The 19,134-nt window shown below is 33.3% G+C and overlaps 2 protein-coding genes across 2 annotated transcripts; one reads left to right on the top strand and one right to left on the bottom strand.

Annotated features, from left to right (window-relative positions):
• The first annotated feature begins 1,489 nt into the window (after positions 1 to 1,489).
• LOC18042122 (histone H3.3) lies at positions 1,490 to 2,646 on the top strand. The gene is made up of 4 exons (XM_006435061.2): positions 1,490 to 1,667; positions 1,934 to 2,010; positions 2,106 to 2,196; positions 2,309 to 2,646. The coding sequence occupies exons 1-4, from the start codon at positions 1,596 to 1,598 to the stop codon at positions 2,477 to 2,479; spliced, it is 411 nt and encodes a 136-aa protein (XP_006435124.1). The 5' UTR covers positions 1,490 to 1,595; the 3' UTR covers positions 2,480 to 2,646.
• A 5,604-nt stretch (positions 2,647 to 8,250) lies between these two features.
• Positions 8,251 to 9,976, bottom strand: LOC18041171 (aldehyde oxidase GLOX). The gene has a single exon (XM_024184368.1). The coding sequence runs from the start codon at positions 9,893 to 9,895 to the stop codon at positions 8,288 to 8,290; it is 1,608 nt and encodes a 535-aa protein (XP_024040136.1). The 5' UTR covers positions 9,896 to 9,976; the 3' UTR covers positions 8,251 to 8,287.
• Between the last annotated feature and the right edge of the window lie 9,158 nt (positions 9,977 to 19,134).

Genomic DNA, 19,134 nt, shown 5'->3' with positions numbered 1-19,134 from the left:
TTTTAAGGTAAGTAAACACTGGAGTGGGAGGAATCCACACTCCACACTCCAGCAAGTAAACACTACCTTAGGCCCGTTTGGGATGGAGGTTAAAACCGAATAAGCTGTTTATTTTATAATTTTTTATAAAAATAGTTTATTTTATAATTTTTTATAAAAATAGTTTATTTTATAATTTTTTTATATTGCCTGTAGTTTTTTAAATTAAGTATAAGATTATTTTTTATAATAAGCTTATTTAATAAATTATTATATTTTTTAAAAAATATTTGTTATAACTTTAGTATTTTAATAAAAAAATAATTATATCGTGTTTGTTCATAAACCCTAATATATAAATTATTAGAGTCATAATTTTATTGTAAAAAATTTATTGTGAATGTAATACATATTACTTTTTATTTTATTTAGATTATGTAAAAGTATAAATTTTTATTATATTTTATGTAATAGATTATGAAGTTCTTAGATTTTTCTTAATTGAGTTTTTTTAATTAATTTCACATATTTAAGAAAAAATATGTCTAATCAATTTATTAAACATAAAATAAAAAAATTAAAACGTATGCCCATTTTGGTCGTTAAATAATACAACAACACTTTCAGAATAAAATTTACCAAATACATGTATTCTACTTTTTAAACTCGCAACAACCGCAACAATACGGTTTAACAAACACCAAACTACTTTTTTAATTAGCAGCTTATTTCATATGCATAACACAATCAACTTATTTCATCAGCCTCCGCAATCCCAAACTGGCCCTTAGTTATTTTATGTTATTTACGAATTTGACATACGTGAATTATATAAATATTATATCAGTTAGGATAACACATAAATAAAAAAGAGTATTATTACTTTCACAATTGTTTAGTAAAAATTTAATTATTATTTCATTTTTTTAGCGATCGTTAAAATTTTATTAAAATGGTTATGAAATAATTGTGTACCTTATATTTTTACATAAAATAATTATGAGATAATTATATATTTTTTATTATTACATAAGATAATAAGTGCCAACAAAAAATACATTTATATTATTTAAATAGAGCAAAGGCGGGCCAATGCCTAGGTTAGCTCGGTCTAACCCAATACAATTTTAGTTATGGCCGTAAAATTTTTATACTTTTTCATTTAATATCATAGGTTTTGTTTTATTTTCATGTATCTTCCCAATTCAATTTTTCTTTTCTTTTCAAAATAAAGTTAAGTTAGAGACTTATTTAATAAAATGATTAAATTATATATTTATTAAATAAATTAAAATTATAAAGGGACTAAAACATTAGTACTACTTTGACTCATGTGAGTCGGCAGCAACTTTCTCTCACAGAAGAAACACAACTCGTCCAAGCTGGCGATCCCCCTATCATTAAACGGGCCAATCAAAGACAAGCACTAGGATCAAGGACTTTTCTAAAGGCTTGCAACGCCGCCGTTTCAAGTATCTTTTTAAAAAACCGACGTAACTCCTTTGTTCCCTATTTAAACCTGGAATTCACAAACTTTTCTTTGAATTTCTTTACGTTATTGAGGCGTTGCATTCAGATCTGTGCATTTTGCAGTTTGTGTTGGTGATTAAAGAGTAATGGCCCGTACGAAGCAAACCGCGCGCAAGTCAACTGGAGGAAAGGCTCCGAGGAAGCAGCTCGCCACAAAGGTGTGTCTCGCTAGGGTTTCATCCTTTTGTCTTTTTCCCTAGTCTGTTTGGTTAGAAGGAAAATTATCTTAGAGAAGTGGTCGGTGTTTAATGTTTTCTACGCAATTTGATTAGAAATTACTTGCGGGAAAATTTGCATGTACGTTTACAAGCAAACATTTCTGTCTTCAGCCTAGGGTTTCAGTAATTTATTGCACTAGTTTTATTTCTTGCTGAATGGTAATTCTTAGTTAGATCTGAGAAATTGATTTTCCAATTGATGTAAGGCTGCAAGAAAATCTGCTCCAACAACTGGTGGAGTCAAGAAGCCCCATCGTTACCGTCCAGGAACTGTCGCCCTACGGTGAATTTTCTTTGATTTTGACCTTTTTGGTTTTGAATAGAAACGCTTAATTAATTTGTATTTGGTTAATGATTGTTTGTTTGTTGAACCTACAGTGAAATCCGCAAATATCAAAAGAGCACTGAGCTTTTGATCCGCAAGCTGCCTTTCCAGCGGCTGGTTCGTGAAATTGCTCAAGATTTCAAGGTAAATTTTGCAAGATCTGCTCGGCTGATAATGCTAATTTTTTAATTATGATTAAAAGAAATTGATGTTTGGAATCATGAATTCATTATTGACATGGTTTTGGGTTGGACAGACAGATTTGAGGTTCCAAAGCCACGCGGTTCTTGCGCTGCAGGAAGCGGCAGAGGCTTATCTCGTGGGTCTGTTCGAGGACACCAACCTTTGTGCTATCCATGCCAAGCGAGTCACCATTATGCCCAAGGATATTCAACTGGCAAGGCGAATCCGAGGCGAGCGTGCTTAATTTGTGATTCCTTAGGTAGTCGTCAGTTTCCTATTTAGTTTGCTAGTTTTTCTTTATTTCGGTTTTTACATGTAAAGAATGATATGATGGATTGAAGAATATTTGGCATTTGATATTTGCTAGATAAATGTTTATTGTGGAGCTTATCTTGTTTCACTTTACCTTCATCGGTGGTTTTAAGGACTTGCGTGTATGGATTTTCGGCAATTTTATTTTCTTTGCCAATCTTCTTGAGACGGCCAATTTTGAATTTTCATTGGAAGGCTAATGGGTTCTTTCCACGGACTCCTGGTTGAGTCAAATATTCTCAAAGGAAAAAAAAAATTTCCCTAAATTGAGTTGATGCAGTCTCATCGTATACGTTTTCAACGTGGCACCACAAATATGGAATATCGGCCGATGTTTGCAGTTTAAATTACGCGGGGCAGCTATTTGCGCAAATGCCTTCTTCATAAGCCTTATTAGAGTTGAGCCATTGGCACCCTCAATCATTCTCACAAAACCCAACTTGCATTTACAATTTTAACCTTGAGTAAAAGACAAGTGTAATGCTTATTAAAAGCACAACTGCACAAACTCCTCGGTTGCCAGATTACCGTCGTCGCTTCTTTTCTGGGAAAAGAAGTTCATAACCTGCCGGCTTTCTATCCCCTCGTTGAACTTATTCGTTGGGCTTTCGTCTCGTGTTGATAAATTTCAAATTGCAGCCTCTCATAGGAGGCCGTGTCGTAGTCTCAGTATGGCCACTTCTTAGGTGGATCCGTCCTTTTCGCGTATGCTGGACTAAAAGATGCATCAACAGGGAAGATTTGAAAAATTTTACAGTATAGTAGGGGAAAAGGTCATTGCATTAGGAGAAAAGAGTTATAAACTGCTAATTTCTTCTCTATTCCACTCTTTCCCTCTCCTCCCCTTTCTTCAAGCTAAACATGATCTTAGGGTTTAATCAAAAGTTTGGAAACCTTGTTTTCAATCCCACTTTATCACCGAATCTCGATTGAGCCGATTGAAAAAAAAGAATTCAATATAAGTGATCATTTATATATTGAATATCGCGATTCTCACTTAATGCCAACCATCTACTTTTTTAGTGGAGTTAAGGAATTGTTTGTTAAACATATAAAGTATGGAATTTTATTAATTTTAGACATTTTCTTAAATTAGCATGCTTGTTTTTTGTGATTAATATTTTACATTTGAGTATAAAAAGGAAATTTTTGTGACTAAATGAGAAAATTTTAAATGAAAAGTAAATATTATATTTTTAAATATACCTATAAAATATATTTATTTCTTAAACTATAAATTTTAATCCTTTTTTGTTTTAATTTGCAATGGCATAAATGTGAAATAATTATATTTAAGATATTTTTAATTTATAAAAACAATAAAATGCCACTCATAGTCAGATATTAAAGAAGAAAATATAAACATGTCATTCAAATATCTATTTACATACTCATTTAAACTTCAAAAAATTCAGACAAAAAAATAAATGTAAATCTAAGTTGCATCAATTTGGTAGGTCAAAAAAATATTTGTGGAAGCAAACTGCATGTATTTGTGGAAGATTAATGGAACTAGGACTAATATTAGAAAAGGGGTTGTTCTTTATTATGCATGGTGTTTGTTTCATTGTGTTGAACTTAAACCCTGAGGGGGCATCATGTTGAACTTGCTGTAATTTGCCCGCCCATCTATTGTGGTGCTTTATTGTCTACACTAGACTTATATACTCAAGTCTCCTCTATGCTATGGCTCTTATTTTGTAATTTACCTATTGAATTTGCTTTATCATGTGATACTCCCAATATAATGTTGATTTTGGCTGTTAAGTCATTGATGATTTTCGGAAACATATAATTGTTCATTATAACTCATGATTTATATACTCCTGTATGCTTGACAAAAACTTTGTAATCATCTCAAATGGAATTAGGAAATGTAGGACTTGCATTTCATCTACAATGTACTCTTCTCTAGGTAAGCCACCAGATTTGCCAGATTCAACAGGTCTGACTTATCATATATGACATTTCTGAATAAGGCAAATTACATGGAGACTTTCCTTTATTTGTAAGAGTCCTTGGCCAAATTTTCTTTCTCAGCCCAGACTCTTATTTCAATACCAGCATAAATCATACCGTGATTTGAATGATTTCTGGAAACTTGTTTATTTATGTCACCCCGGCGATTTCTATGACCAATTGAAATTGAAAATACAATGGAACAAGCAGGGGAGGCGTTATATAACCTTAAGGTCGACACTTGGCAGCAAAAACTGTAACCATTTTCCAGTGGCTTACAATTTTGACATGGATTTTGGCTTAACCCCAACCGAGTGATCCATTTACAGAACCCCCCGGCTTCTGGTAATCACATTCCAATTTCCAAAGCACCTGTACAAAGTCCACCGATCCTGCTTCCCGGCTTCTGATGACCAATTTTTTGTACCTTACAAATCGTGCTTCAACTTGGTTTTCTCACCGATAGTTGATTCCTGTGACGTTCCTCTCTTGCCTCGCTCACAACTAGACTAATATTGACCTTAAACTTGTTCTACAAGTTCTTACCTTTTGTTTACCGACTTCACCGGTCTAAGTTACTTGTCCTCATTTTGAGCATTACATTTATTCTTATCTTACAATGGGCCAGAACAAGCTCGGGATAAGGCTCTGGCAAAGTGGTTAATATACTAGCAATGCTAGACTAGCAGGCATATATTTCTATACAGAAAGTTATAAACAGACCCTTTGAACTTTGAAAAATTACAATCTTCCAAATAAATGTATAGCCACGCCACGGAGTCGGACTGTCGGAGCCTGATTCACTTCCCGACAAACTATCTGTACAATTTTTTTTTTCTTTTTAAACATAAATTGTTCTTGCATTGGCTTTGCAGCCCAGTAAGGGCTGGTGCACCACTTCTCTCGAGTACATGCATGTATTCAACTTTTTCGGGGAAAAAAATATAGATTTCTCTTTAATATTGTTGGCTTTTCGGGAAAGCCCAATAGGGACTCATAATATTTTCATTTTGGTTTAGATTTCCTCTCATGTACAAAATTCATTTGAGAACTTTTCATAATACCAATAGCCTTGTTTCAGATCATTATCCTTTCTTTCTATTTCCGGATAAAACCCCAAAAAATCTTAATTTTTTTTTTCTCTCCAAAAAAGAATTTTAACATTCACCCTTTAAGTAATTTTTTTTTTAAATTCAATATATTTTTTGTGTGAATTGTTAAAATTTCTATTTTTAGTTTGGATTGTTCATAATTTAAAATTTCAAACACTTTTTCTATAGTTGTTTTTTTTTATTTATTTATAGATTTTCCATAGTCGATTAAGACATAATCGATTGTCCCGTATTTATCAGTATTGAAGAATGAAAACAGAGTTTAGAAAGAACTTTTTAGTTATATAAAATTATTTTTAGGGTCAAAAGTGTAAACATACTAAATATAGGGTTTTATAAGATATATCTATAAGGGTTGCTGGTAGCTCAACTCATGATGGTTTTCTTTAATTTTGGGTTCCATTTTTCCATAAATGGAGGACCACCAGCTCGAGATAGAGACAGGGCGTGTGTAGCTAAAGTGTTAACTAGACTGTTGAAAATAGAAAGCAGAAACAGGTTTGTGAACTTTGAGATTCAAGGTGCCAAATCCCAATAATAACCCGTGACACATTAAGTGGCAATCGCCATTATCCGCCCAATCGCAAACAATTGCAATTTGCAAATACTGGCGCCGAAACTCTTTTGGCACACACGACACGGTTATGGCTCTTTCTGATTCTCTCATTTATTTTATTCACTGTGTTTTGTTTTTTTTTTTTTTTTTTTTTTCTATCAATAACGCCAATCTCAGATCTCCCCCACATCACATGCATGAATCCCATGTTTTACCTGTCCCACGAGAAACTTATCCCTATATAGATTGCGTATGTTTTCTTTTTTCTTTTTCTTTTTCTTTTTTTGGTGTAAATTATTCATTTTTTTTTCCTTAATCTCTTTTATTTATTTATTCTTTTAGTTTTATGTTTTTTTTTTTTTTTCATGTTTCTGCATGCACATGCCACATGTAGTTCGTGCTATTTCACCAAAATTAATAAGATGTCCTCAAGCAAAATTTAATTTTTCTATTTCATTCACGGATGTTCACCCAAATCAAAGGATTCTACCTCTGTCTAATTTAACTTATCAGCTTATTATTATTATTATTATTATTGATGTTTTCAAATTCGAAAACTATGGCCGGGTCACATTTTCCTACAGAGTGTGAATATATTCTTGTTGACATCTAAGCCTAAATAGGACTTAACAAGTAGAGGCAAAAGTATGTTGATGCTGTCCAGGCCAAAAATGAGTTTGAAAAAGAGTCCAAGGATTTTGTACGTAGTTTGAACACACGTTCACTTCTCGCAAGTTCGTGATTTCTTTACTTAGCCTGGTGGCCAACACCAACGGTGTACAATTGTGTAGATCGAAACCGCGTTCTATTTATCATTTCTTCCACATTTCATATATATCTTTTATGATGATGTGGAATATAATTTTGGACACATACGACATCGTATTCCTGAAAGAAAAATATATAATCCAAGTAACTGATGCAGACTATATATATATATATATATAATTAAGTATTAATTAGAGTAAGAAAGAAACACAACGGGAGTCCTCATCTCAGCAGCATGAGCGAAAAAAAAAACCCTTTGATGTCGCCTTCATTCTACCCGCAATCATTGGTTCAACTTTGATTCCAAATCTGTATAATGAACTGATTAAGTCATTATATGTTCATATATACTATGATTAAGAGAATGATTTGATCTGTGCTGGGCCGGTCCCCTGGAAGGTGACGTTCACGTTCTGCCAAAATTTTGACTCTTAAAATGACTCTTGAGCAGAGTCTATCCTTTATTGAGGTCCATAGTAACAAGTCTTAATTAATTAGAATTTGCATTACATGATTTTGACCCCTCCCAATATAATGCAGCCCAAGCTATATATATCTATCAACTATAACTGCAACGCAACTCAATCTTTTGGCTGGTTCTTCAATTGATGGGAAACTAGAATATTAATCTCAAAGGCTTGAGAAAACTTGCATAAGAGGGAAAACTGAAAACAGCTGTATTCTTTTTCTTTTTCTTTTTTTTTTTTCAAGTGATATCTCGTCATAAAGCATATCTGCAAAAGGGCAAAAGGACTAATCGGTAAAGAGAAATTATTAAAACCAATATCATCTGACTGCTAAACAGGATACGACCATGTGGCGAGATCATGAGAATAGTTTCCTATCTCAAAGCTCAAAAGCTTTACCTTTTCTCGCTTACATATTTAAATATTTAATTATTACGTATACCTCTGCCACGTCTTAGCTCTATAAGCTAGTTTCAGCTGCATAATATATGCTCTTCTTGTCATTGCATTCTTTTTCTAGCTCTCGTTGCTTGCCGTAATTCAATTTGGTTTATTTATATTCTTAAGAGGGTAATCGCACTGATCAAAGTAATTATTCCCTTTTCCTTTACTTAAAGTAAAGGATTATTTATTTATACACACACGTACATATATATATATATATACACACACACACACACGTATACACGTAACAAACAATGAAACAACAATTCACTCTTTTTTTTTATATATATATATTATTATTATCATTATTACTTTTGTAAATACAATTGCAATTGGTAGAATTGGTATGATAAATCTGTAAACTGTAAAGATAGAATTAACTCAAACAATTCTTTTACTTTGAAACCAGAGTACGTGAGGGGGAAAAAAAAAAGTTACTGCACATGGACCCAAATGCCCTCGCTTGGAACATCTTGATGAACCACAAATAGAAGATAATATCCGGACGGTGCAAGATTTCCAGAGCCGGGTGAATTCACTACAATTTCGTAACCCGAGTTCCCCAATTTTGTCACAGTGTCACTTGCAAGCACCAACAATCTCTGGTTCATTGAGAAAGAATGTGTATTAAACGATGGCGCCACCATCGTTACAGTCACTTTATTTAAGGCGACTGGACCGCTGGCTGAGAATCGTACTCTAAACTTTTGCTTGTATTTTAGCGTAAACTGGGATTCGGGTAGAACGATTGTTGGCCGCAAATTAGCAAAAGGAGCGTCCAAATAATAGGGAGAGAATGCCTCTAAGCTCAGTTCCGTAGGAAATAGCACGCCTGTGAAGTTATAGTACGCGTGGGGATTGCTGCCACCAACAAGGACTCGGCCATCACGAAGTAACACTGCTGTTGAATGATACATGCGGGGTATGGTTGATGGATTTTGCAAATCGAAACGCGACCCCGGTATGTTATCAGGTCGGTAAACCACCGGGGCAAGAACCGGGTCCCGCCCGAGTTCCCACCCGGCAGTTCCTTTACCCGCACCATTGATGAGTAGCACGTTCCCATTGGGAAGCAATGTCATGTCACCCATGACTCTAGGCTGAGGCATAGTCTCCAGGACCCATGTTGGAGTCGGGTCGGTTATCTTAATCCGTGCGCACGTATTCAAAGCTGCGATAAAGACACCTTTTTCTGCTTGCTCATAAGCTCCTTTCGGGGCTCCACCACACACCAAAACTTCAGCTGCAACGCTGGGAGCCAGCAAGTTCTTCAATGGAAGCAAAACCGCAGAGCCCGAGCTCGGATAAGACCTCGGATCGCCGCCGGGCATAGCTGGGTACTGTTTAACCACCTTGTTGTTAACATAATCGAACAATATTGCTCGATTGTTAGCAAAAATGAATAAGAATCCATCAACATTGAGAAAAACAAAGGGGTATAAATTGTTCTCGACTCTAGGATCATTTGTTTGGACCAAGAATGGTAAGCTGTACACGTTCGGAGCACCATTTTTCGGATAAAATTCGTAATTAAATTGCCTTCTCCCGCCAATGATAATTATCCTACCATCAGGCAATATATGATCAGTGGCGTACCATCTTCTAGCACCAAGTCCGTCAATTTCTTTCCAATCACAGGATTCATCGTTACAAGGCACGAAACTTCTGATCTTTTTTTCGCCATCATTGAATCCACCGGTCTGGATCAAGACGCCATCAGGCCTCACAGCGCCTGAGGAGCACCATACGTTGCTTTGCACAAAAAGAGGCCGAAACTCGTTGGTCAAAACGCTGTACTCAACGGAATGAGCAGTGCAGTCAGTCTTAAGGCACTTGCCAGGGGGTAACGATAAATTTGATGGTCCGAAGTCAGATCGATCGAACATTACGACACGGTCGTTGTTGAGGAGTTGCATGTGCATGGATGATATGCCAATGCTTTTCTGGAGGAGTTGCCACCCGCCACCCGCTGCGTCGGTCACAATCCGGTGGCTGCACAAAATGAGCTGAAACAAGAGTACTATAAATGAGTACTGGCCCATTGTTGGGTTTTTTTGGAATTATGTATTTTGTGTTTGGGTTTGGATCTGAGTGTTTCCTTGCTGTGGTCCGGTTTTGTGTGCAGTGGATGTCTCGAGGTTTGTCTCCTTTAAATACTTGTAAGAGGGCGGACATTTTAAACATCCCACACGCAAGTAAACGTGTGGGGGCAAGATTCTCCTCAATGAAATTGATATATTCTTCTTTAATAAGAAAAAACATTACTTTATAATTAATTAGAAAAAAAAGTAATTTTCGCCTGGGCAACTGTAAAGACTAATTTTGTGTTATCTGTACAGACTAATTTTCATCTACGTACATTAGGCTCTTTGCTTAAGTTTATAGTCATTTATTTAATTTTCTTTTCTTTTCTTTTTTCTGTCCTAGCCAATTATCTTATTATTTTTAAAGCCAATTTCTATGAAAGATATTGGCCGGTTGTTTTTCTTTTTCAACAATCATTAATCTTTCATTTCTAAAATTTATCCCTCCCCATCTCTCTCTCTCTCTTTGATCTCTTTATTTATGTTCTATTAAGAGCTTTTGCCCCTTTTAATCTTTCAAAGGTGTCATTTTTAGACTAAAATTCTCTCATGACTTTAACCTCAAATGAGTAAAATTTACATGAGTTTATTGCTTAATAAATAAGAAATTAAAGTAATTGAATTATAATTAATTATACACTAACCTCAAAAGGCATAAACACAAAATCTTTAAAAGTTTTCAAGAGACTCTAATTTATTTTTATTTTTTAAAAGAGAAAATTAGACAAGACATACAAAATGTAGATAACTTGATTATTGTGTAGCTTAATATACATTTTATGGCACGTGTAAGTATGAGGACTGAAAATGGGTTATATTAATTTGGTACACATTTTATGACACATGAAAATGTGAGGACTGAAAATGGGTTTCTATTGATTGTTCTCTGATTTTAGTTGAAGCACATCTGATTAATTAATTAATTAATTAGGTTTGTTTTAATTGAAGCTTTAAATCAGAGAATGAGGCAAAAGATACGAGTTGTGGTTGGAACAGTTGAATATTTCATCATCTTTCTGATTGTCATCGTACAGCAATAAAAGTTCATAGTTTTGCTTCTTCTTTTTTTTTTTTTTTTTTTCCAATGTACATTTTCACAATTTAACAGCCGCGCATCTCTCTGGTCCGCGTCTCTCTCTGTTCTTCTAATTTTTTGTCGGTGCACACTGATTTTTTTATTATTTAATTCTCTGAATTGATTCTCTTTTCTTTTCTCGATGGCCGGACAGCTCAAGAGTTTTCGTCATGAAATACATGCTCCGGAATAATGTCCAAATCATTAGCTTCTGTCAGCGTTTGGTGATTTGGTCGTTTTGCTCTTTTTATTAGCTTTGGAATTATTCCTCACTTATCATTCATATTCTCTGAGTCATGTTGCTAGAGATACGTTTAGACGACTCTTTTCATGCGTAGGGATTATAATAACTAATAAGTTAACCCTAATTAATCTAGCCTATATTGTTAATTAATCTTTCCTCTAGATTCCGCGTTTGGTTTCTGTGGGTAGTAATTTTCTTTTTTTCTTTTCTAGTTATTAGTTTTACAAATCTGATAATGGTGTCGGCCTCATATAACCCAAAATAGGGGAATCGAAAAGTTATTTACGATTGAGTACCAACATCACAGAGCGATCGAGTTAGGGTTTTGAATCTGAAAAAAATGTACACAGCCCACCGAGTTGCACAAATTGAGAACCTAGCACCATAAAAGCAAGATTTGGCCAAATTGGTAAACGGTGTGAACATAGTAACTCATAAAGCATTAAAAAAAATTGGAAGAAGAGATAAACAAGCCAAACATCAAATCATTATCAAATTGGTTTTCTTAAAAAGTCAAAAGTTGGATTTAAGCTAAATTGCACTATCTAATTATAATTTGATATTATAGTGGTTTTCTAATTAGGGATCTCTAACTCTAATAAAATCAGGGATTGTCTAAAAGACAAAAAAAAATTAAATTTCAATATATTACAGTACAAAATACAATACATTGAAGAATGTGTTTATTTTATTTTTTAGCTTATCACTGACTTTATTAAAGTCAGGGATCACTGATTGAAAAATTACTCTTTAATATTATATTGTAGCAAGATATTATATATAATCTTGCTCCAATGCATAATTCGATACACTCGCATGTTTGCTCTAGAGAAATTCCATAGTGAAAACTATCATAATTCCTCAAATTCACATACTTTTAGCCAAACACTATCCAATTTGGTTATAACACTCTTTACAAAGGGGTAAAATACCTATATCTTAACAAGCTAATTTGGACCCTAAGGGAATTCCATTTGTATGTTTACTCTTTTTAATGGAGTTGATCACGTGCACAAAATGTAGAATGTTTTTTAATCTCTGTCCGTAGATTCTGTAATTGGATTCAAAACTTTTGCCTGAAGAAATTAAATGAGATTTCATCTCGCTGAGAAAATATTCCTTTTGTCAAAGCTAATTCATCTCTTTTCGCTGCCTTGCGCTGCATGCATGACACACTGTAAAGAAAAAAGCTATAAAAGTTTTGTCAAGATCTTTTGTAAATCCTCTCTTCCCCTATGCATGAAACAAAACCAATATCTAACAATAAAAAACGGAAACTTTTTTTTTTTTGGGAAACCTCGATGGCACCAGAAAAAATTTATTAAGTAAAATAAAAATATGACTCCTAATCAGGATATGTATTGAACTTTACTCCTCATAAGATGTATGGCACTACAAAAATGTAAACCTAGAACTAAAAAAATTAAAAAAACATGAATACAACGACCAAGTGTATTGAGACTTTTATTGAATATATATGTTTCCTGCTGTTATATAATAAGTTCGGCTTTCTGGGTCTAATAATCAAATAATACGTCATAATTTATCTATGTCATTTTAGCGTCCACATTTCAAGAGCATGGTTGTTGGGTCCTTACCTAATTAATAGTCGAATATTTTGGAGAAGTGTTTTTTTTTTTCCCCCTCTAACACTAATAATTGTATATGAGGCCTGGAATTAGCCAAATTAATTCACTGGGCTAGAATCCATTAATCAAGTATCAAATGATTTAATGTTTTCAAACTTTCGTACGTTGGTGAAAAAATCAGGTTTGATTTATAAGAAAACAGAAGATGATTGGGGGCATTTATAATTTGCAGCTGGTTCTGTCATATTTGGTTAGGGTAATAACATGGTTAGCTCTGTGAAATAAATATCCTCTGATTTGGTGGATGAAGAGCATATATGTATTCTATTAATCAACAACACGAACAATGCAATCATGATGAGCTGTGAAATCTTTAAAAACAATGCAATCATATTGCTATATGTCTTCTTTGGTACATTTAACATAAACACATCAATAATCCGTATACATGAATGTTTTAGTTTGACTCTAGCTCAAATAAATATTTCATCCATTTCTTTCTTTTTTTTCTTCAGTTGATACATTGTTTATGATCTTCAACTAGTAGGTGGGATTTCATATATTTGTGAGTGGAAAATGCCGGCATTGTTTTAAAATTTAAAACTTCGAAAAATAGGACAAGGAAAAATGAGTGTAGCTGCACGGCTGTTGTTTGGTGAAATAAGCAAAATTCTTTGATATTTTAAAATAATTCAAAATTCTTATTGTTATAAAGGTGTTAACTTTATTCACTATTTTATTATTTTATCCTCGCCAAAATTATCATAATAAGGTATATTACAAATTTAATTTAATTACCATAAACTATGTTTCTCAACATCTTTTAAATAAGAAATTTAAAATATGAGTATTTCTCGCGTGTTCGTTTTAAAATATAAATCTGAAAACATCATAGTTTAGAAACTAAGTTGTCTAGTTACAGCATATTAAATTATTATATAGTTAAACAATAGTGTTTTGATCAAATCCTTAATTGTGTCGGCTCTTGCCAATTTATGCTAAAATATTGGTCTTGATTAATAATCGTTTATAAAATATTCAAGGATTAATCTCTCTTTTTTTTTTGGCTCCAATAATATTCTTGCTAGTTATATAAATTAAGTCAATTTTGGGGAGCACAATTTTGATGAGGACATGCTAACTTCAATGAAAAAACAACTCAGTTTCAACTGCGAGAGTTTTTTCTTCTCGAACCATAGGCTAATGTTATTCATTGAATCTGCTTGTTGAAGATTCTTAGAGAAAAAATTAAAAAAAAAAAAAAAACCGGATGATTAACTTGCCATTTTAAACAAATCAAATCATTTTTCGTCCAAGAATGCTCCACATTCTTTACGATAATATTTGAAAAATTATCGAAATATTCCTTTACTCCCAATATTATATTCTATATTATGCTCTGCCTGTTTCATGCTTGGAATTTCCCTCACTCAAAATCTAAATAAATTATTTTTTTCAGAATTTCTCATGATCTTTTACGAATATTTAATTTAAATGCTGTGGCACAATGGGGCAAATTATCTATAAAGTCAGCTAACAGTTTCATAAAAATAAGCAATAACCAGACGTTAACAAACAAGAGGCGCGATTGAGACATCAGTTCTTCAAAGATTCGAACATTTTAATTATTCTAGTTCAATTTAATTTTCTATTGCAACTTAATCCTTGTAAACCGTTGACTACTTTAATTTCTCTTCAGGTCTAAGCTGCATTTTAATTATAATTTAAAGTGAAAAGGATGGATATATACAAAGCAGTGTACATTATCCATTGTTTATTCTTCGAGGATTTGTCCTAATCATGGCTTCTTTGAAGATGATTATTGCATCCTTTTAATTTTTTTACGAAATTTAAAATTAGTTCGCTAGCTACAACAATTCTATCAAAACCAAAGTTCAGATTGTTGGTGAGATTAGACTAAAATTTGTTTATTCCATTTGTCTTTATCTTTATGATGACTTCTATGAATACTAAATTCATATTTATTCTTGATTAATAGTTTTTCAATATTAGTCATTCTTTATTGCTGTCATCCACACTTTTAATGCGAGAGTTTTAAACAATACAATATTATTTTGCTGTCATAAAAATGTATTTTATAAGTACATTCCATTCCTTTTTTGTAAGAGAAAGTCTACGATATGTATCAAATATAATTCGATATGTACCAAATGTAATTCAACATGTCAATAAGAATGTGATATATGTACTTTAAAGGGATATGTAACTTTAAATTATCTAACAGTTTTATAATATAAATATATACGTGATAGGATATTATTGAGTTGTTGTAGGGCACACTTGATATCTTTAAACCTCTAATATATACAGTAAAATTCTCCTCTTTTGTAAAGAGTTTTTTTTTTTTTAAATGTGCTCTTTTTACTCCTTTTGGATAAGAATTTCAAACTTAGCAATTGTTTAAAAAGATATGCTGATCCTGTGAGTATAGGGACTTACAACAAAACTTCTAAGCTTGAAAGAATGCAAGTTCATACTTCATACTTATTGATGTGTTGGAACATGGATAATGACAATTATTGGCTTTGATCTCTTTCCCGTCAAGCCAAAAGTGAGAGTCCCATCGAAACAAGGAAAGCTAACCAGGCATATTTCGGAGTTCTAAGAAAAGTTTTTTATGGAACATCTGCATAGCACTATCCAATAAAATTATATAATATGTATTTTATTTACGGGTAATTTTTAAAAACCTCCCCTGAGGTTTGGGTTTGTTGCAAGTAGATGGCGAGAATTTATTTATTTGTAAAAAAACTCCCTACCGTTAGTTAACTTTAACATTGACCATTAGTTGACTGTGCAAAAATAATATTACCCTTAACAATAGTTTGTAGACGGAAATAACTAAAAAAAAAAAATTAAAATTGTTGGCTATTTTACCCTCTTTAAATTATTGATATTTTCTTAAAGTTCCTACAAGAAAGATAAAATTAAAATTTTGAAAAATCCTCTTTAAATTATTGATATTTTCTTAAAGTTCCTACAAAAAAGATAAAATTAAAAACTTGAAAATAAAATAGTTATAATCTTTACCTATGATATTGTAAATCTTTGGAATTGACAAGGATAAAATTGTCAAAAAATAGGGTTTGTGCTTTTCGCGCCAATAATTTTAATTTTTTTTTAGTTATTTCCGTCTACAAACTGTTATTAAGGGTAATATTGTCTTTGCAAAGTCAACTAACGGTCAATGTTAAAGTTAACTGACGGTAGAGGGTTTTTTACAAATAAACAAATTCTCGTCATCTACTTGCAACAAGCCCAAACCTCAGGGGAGATTTTTAAAAATTACCCTTTTATTTACAGTCCTAATTAATTGACTTTCAAGTGAGAATATATGAATGATAAAATTTGACCGAAAATAATTTTATAAAAACGTCCGCAAGATGATTGTATCTTTTGTGAACCCTTTAACGTTAGAATTTAGATTTAATGTTGGGTTAAAAGAATATTAAACTAATTAAATCTTAATTATATATTGTTATATATACACATGTGATAAAAAAAATTATACAAAATTAAGCACAAGTAAATTCAGCATTAAATCTAATCATTAACTGCTTAACATCAATGCAGCTGTCCGGCAGTGTGATGTGAAAGAGGAATTGGAAAAGGAAAACAAATCAATGCAGCTTGGCTGCGGTCGAGCAGCCAGACAAGCTAATTAAATATTGAAATGGTTAATTAACACTGAACGCGAATGTAATTGCAATACATGCGTATGTCCGCAGAGCGAAATTTCGGACCATAATATATTAATTACACACTTGGATCTCATAAGAGAGTGAACCAAAACTTTTCAATGAGAGACTAATTTAATAGCATTAATCACAAGGTTGAAATAAGAAATGCAGAGTGCGAATGAGGCACTTCAAAGTTACAAGGAAAGAGTTAGTCATATTGTTTGTTAGACATGAGTTATACTTTATTAGCCCAGCCCAAGACCGCTGTGGCATGCCCTGTTTACAGCTGCTTATCCTCTTCTGTCTTTCCGTCATCTCAACCTCGCCCCTAAGCATCACGTTCCTAGGGACAGAGACCTTCAAGCTCTAAGGCTATCATATTAATGCCAGCATGGTTACGTCTAACTGCCTACTGGGCAAGCTTCAACTTCAAAGTCGCCTGATTTGGCACCAGCCAAGGGAGTAGGAGCAGCGGGTGAGGAACCACTTCCACATTATCACACACGTTGAAAGCTGTGGTTGAAAGCACTTAAGATTATGCAACATTTTATGTCACCAAAAATCCCAGGTTTTTCAAGCAGTATTTTATCCTAGTTTAAGTACGCTGCGGTAGAGCTCTAATCCATCCAGCTAGGTTACCAAATTCCAGAGTCCATGTGAAACACATTCCAGTTTCCTGCTGAAACGCATTTTTGTCAGGAAATTAAAGAAATAGAGCGCAATATTTCCAATTTAACAATTATTTATGGCTTATAATTTATGTATTTTATCTTGCACAGCACAACAATTTAACGATTAATAGATCATTAGCATCAACTCCAACTTCCGATGAAAAAAATATTGTGTGCTCTCGATCCATATTCCTTCGTTCGTTGGAAGCTTGTCACAAGTGTACTTATTGTTATCGTTATTATTTTTTGAAGTAATTGATTAGGAAACACGAAATGATAAGAACTCAAGAGGATAAAGGAGTAGACTGTATACACCCCAATGTATATATCTAAAGATCTGCTCGCTACAGCTTATTGAAGAAATGGGATGCTGGCAAAGGGCTTGGTTGTGGGCTCTAAAGAATTGCACAGAATTGGATCCTCTACAGGCTTTGATGATCGGGTCAGAGGCACAGAAACACGTACTTATGCCGAAAAGGCAATTGGATCATTTGTTCTCCATTGGAATATTATGGGATCTGATGCTGTCCACATGTAAACTTTCATGGTCGATCCAGGACAGAATATGAATACAAAATTTTGAATTTTACAGACTGTTTTAACTCCATCGTTGCCTTAGGCAAACTTCAACTGCGCACATACATGACCAGAAATTTAAGGTGTAAAATTGATATCCATTAATATTAATGCTTCATTTGAAGCACTTGTCGGGGATAGAGTGCCCATGAGCTCACCGTGAAATGAGAATGCGACAGCATTTGCACTACAGTAACAGCAGATCATTCTCTTTTAAAAGTTTGTGAGCGAGAGAAAGCTAGAGGGATTTATCAAATGTCACAAACATGCAGATTGCAATATTGTTGAAAGAAAGATGGCATAGACGAACTTCCTGGAAGTATCTAGAAAAATGCGAAACCACGCTAGTCGACAAACATGTGACCAATATATTAGTCCCGTTCGAGCTCAATGCGATTGTAAGCTTATATGCTCGGAATGCCAATGAGAATGGAAGATAATACATTACCTAGGAATTTCCAAGTGCTGCATATGGAATAAAACGGACATACAAGTCTGCCAATTGAATATTTTACCATGTCGAGATGGAGAAGAATAAGTGATTTCCTTTGCGATAATTACATATCCAAACTCTATCATGAAGGAGAGTATTTAAGTGACATCATAAAATAAGAAGAGGAATTAACCACTAACCAGAAAAAGCGAGCCAACCCAACGGGAAATACTAAGACAGTAGACAAGATGATAGATCTTTAATTTAAAGCATGGCCAGTCTGCTACAAACAGTTATTAAAATAGGAAAATTCAAAGCAAACAAATTCTACTATCTGATGTTATTTCAACTTCTGGAAAGAAAAAGAAGAATCTAGCGAAGATTGCATGTAACGTATCAGAAATTTTGCTACTAAGAGAACCTCAAGGGTCATGGGAATTTCATTCAGGATTTGGTCGAGTTCAAATTGAAATTCTAGTTATGCAACCCAAGAAAGGAGTGAATTGAAATTCTAAAAATTATTCAATTCTAAAACAAAACTCAATGCAAATCTAAAACGAATTTAAAGTAATTACAAATAAATTTATCACAATATAAAAAGATAAGGGAAGAAAGATTCAAACACGATAATTTTTACATAGTTTGGCCAATCTCGCCTACGTCTACGCCTCCAAGCTTTTGGAGCTTGAGGATTCTATTAAGTAAGTCTCTAAGACTTCAAATGCTTACACTTGACTTCTAAGTTGTCAATAAACCTTTACAACGAGAGATTATTCCCAATCTCTTAACCCAAGTGTATCCCAACACTTGCAATTACTCAAAACAAAAATTATAAATTTGTTCTTTACTTATACAATGCTTAAGATTACAAATCAATGTCCAATATGTGAATAAATGTAATATGTTTA

The sequence above is a fragment of the Citrus clementina genome, unplaced genomic scaffold, assembly GCF_000493195.1.
Source record: "Citrus clementina cultivar Clemenules unplaced genomic scaffold, Citrus_clementina_v1.0 scaffold_5, whole genome shotgun sequence".
NCBI classification, from domain to species: Eukaryota; Viridiplantae; Streptophyta; class Magnoliopsida; order Sapindales; family Rutaceae; genus Citrus; species Citrus x clementina.
Note: the sequence above shows the minus strand (reverse complement) of the source record. Positions and strands in the feature narration are given on the sequence as shown.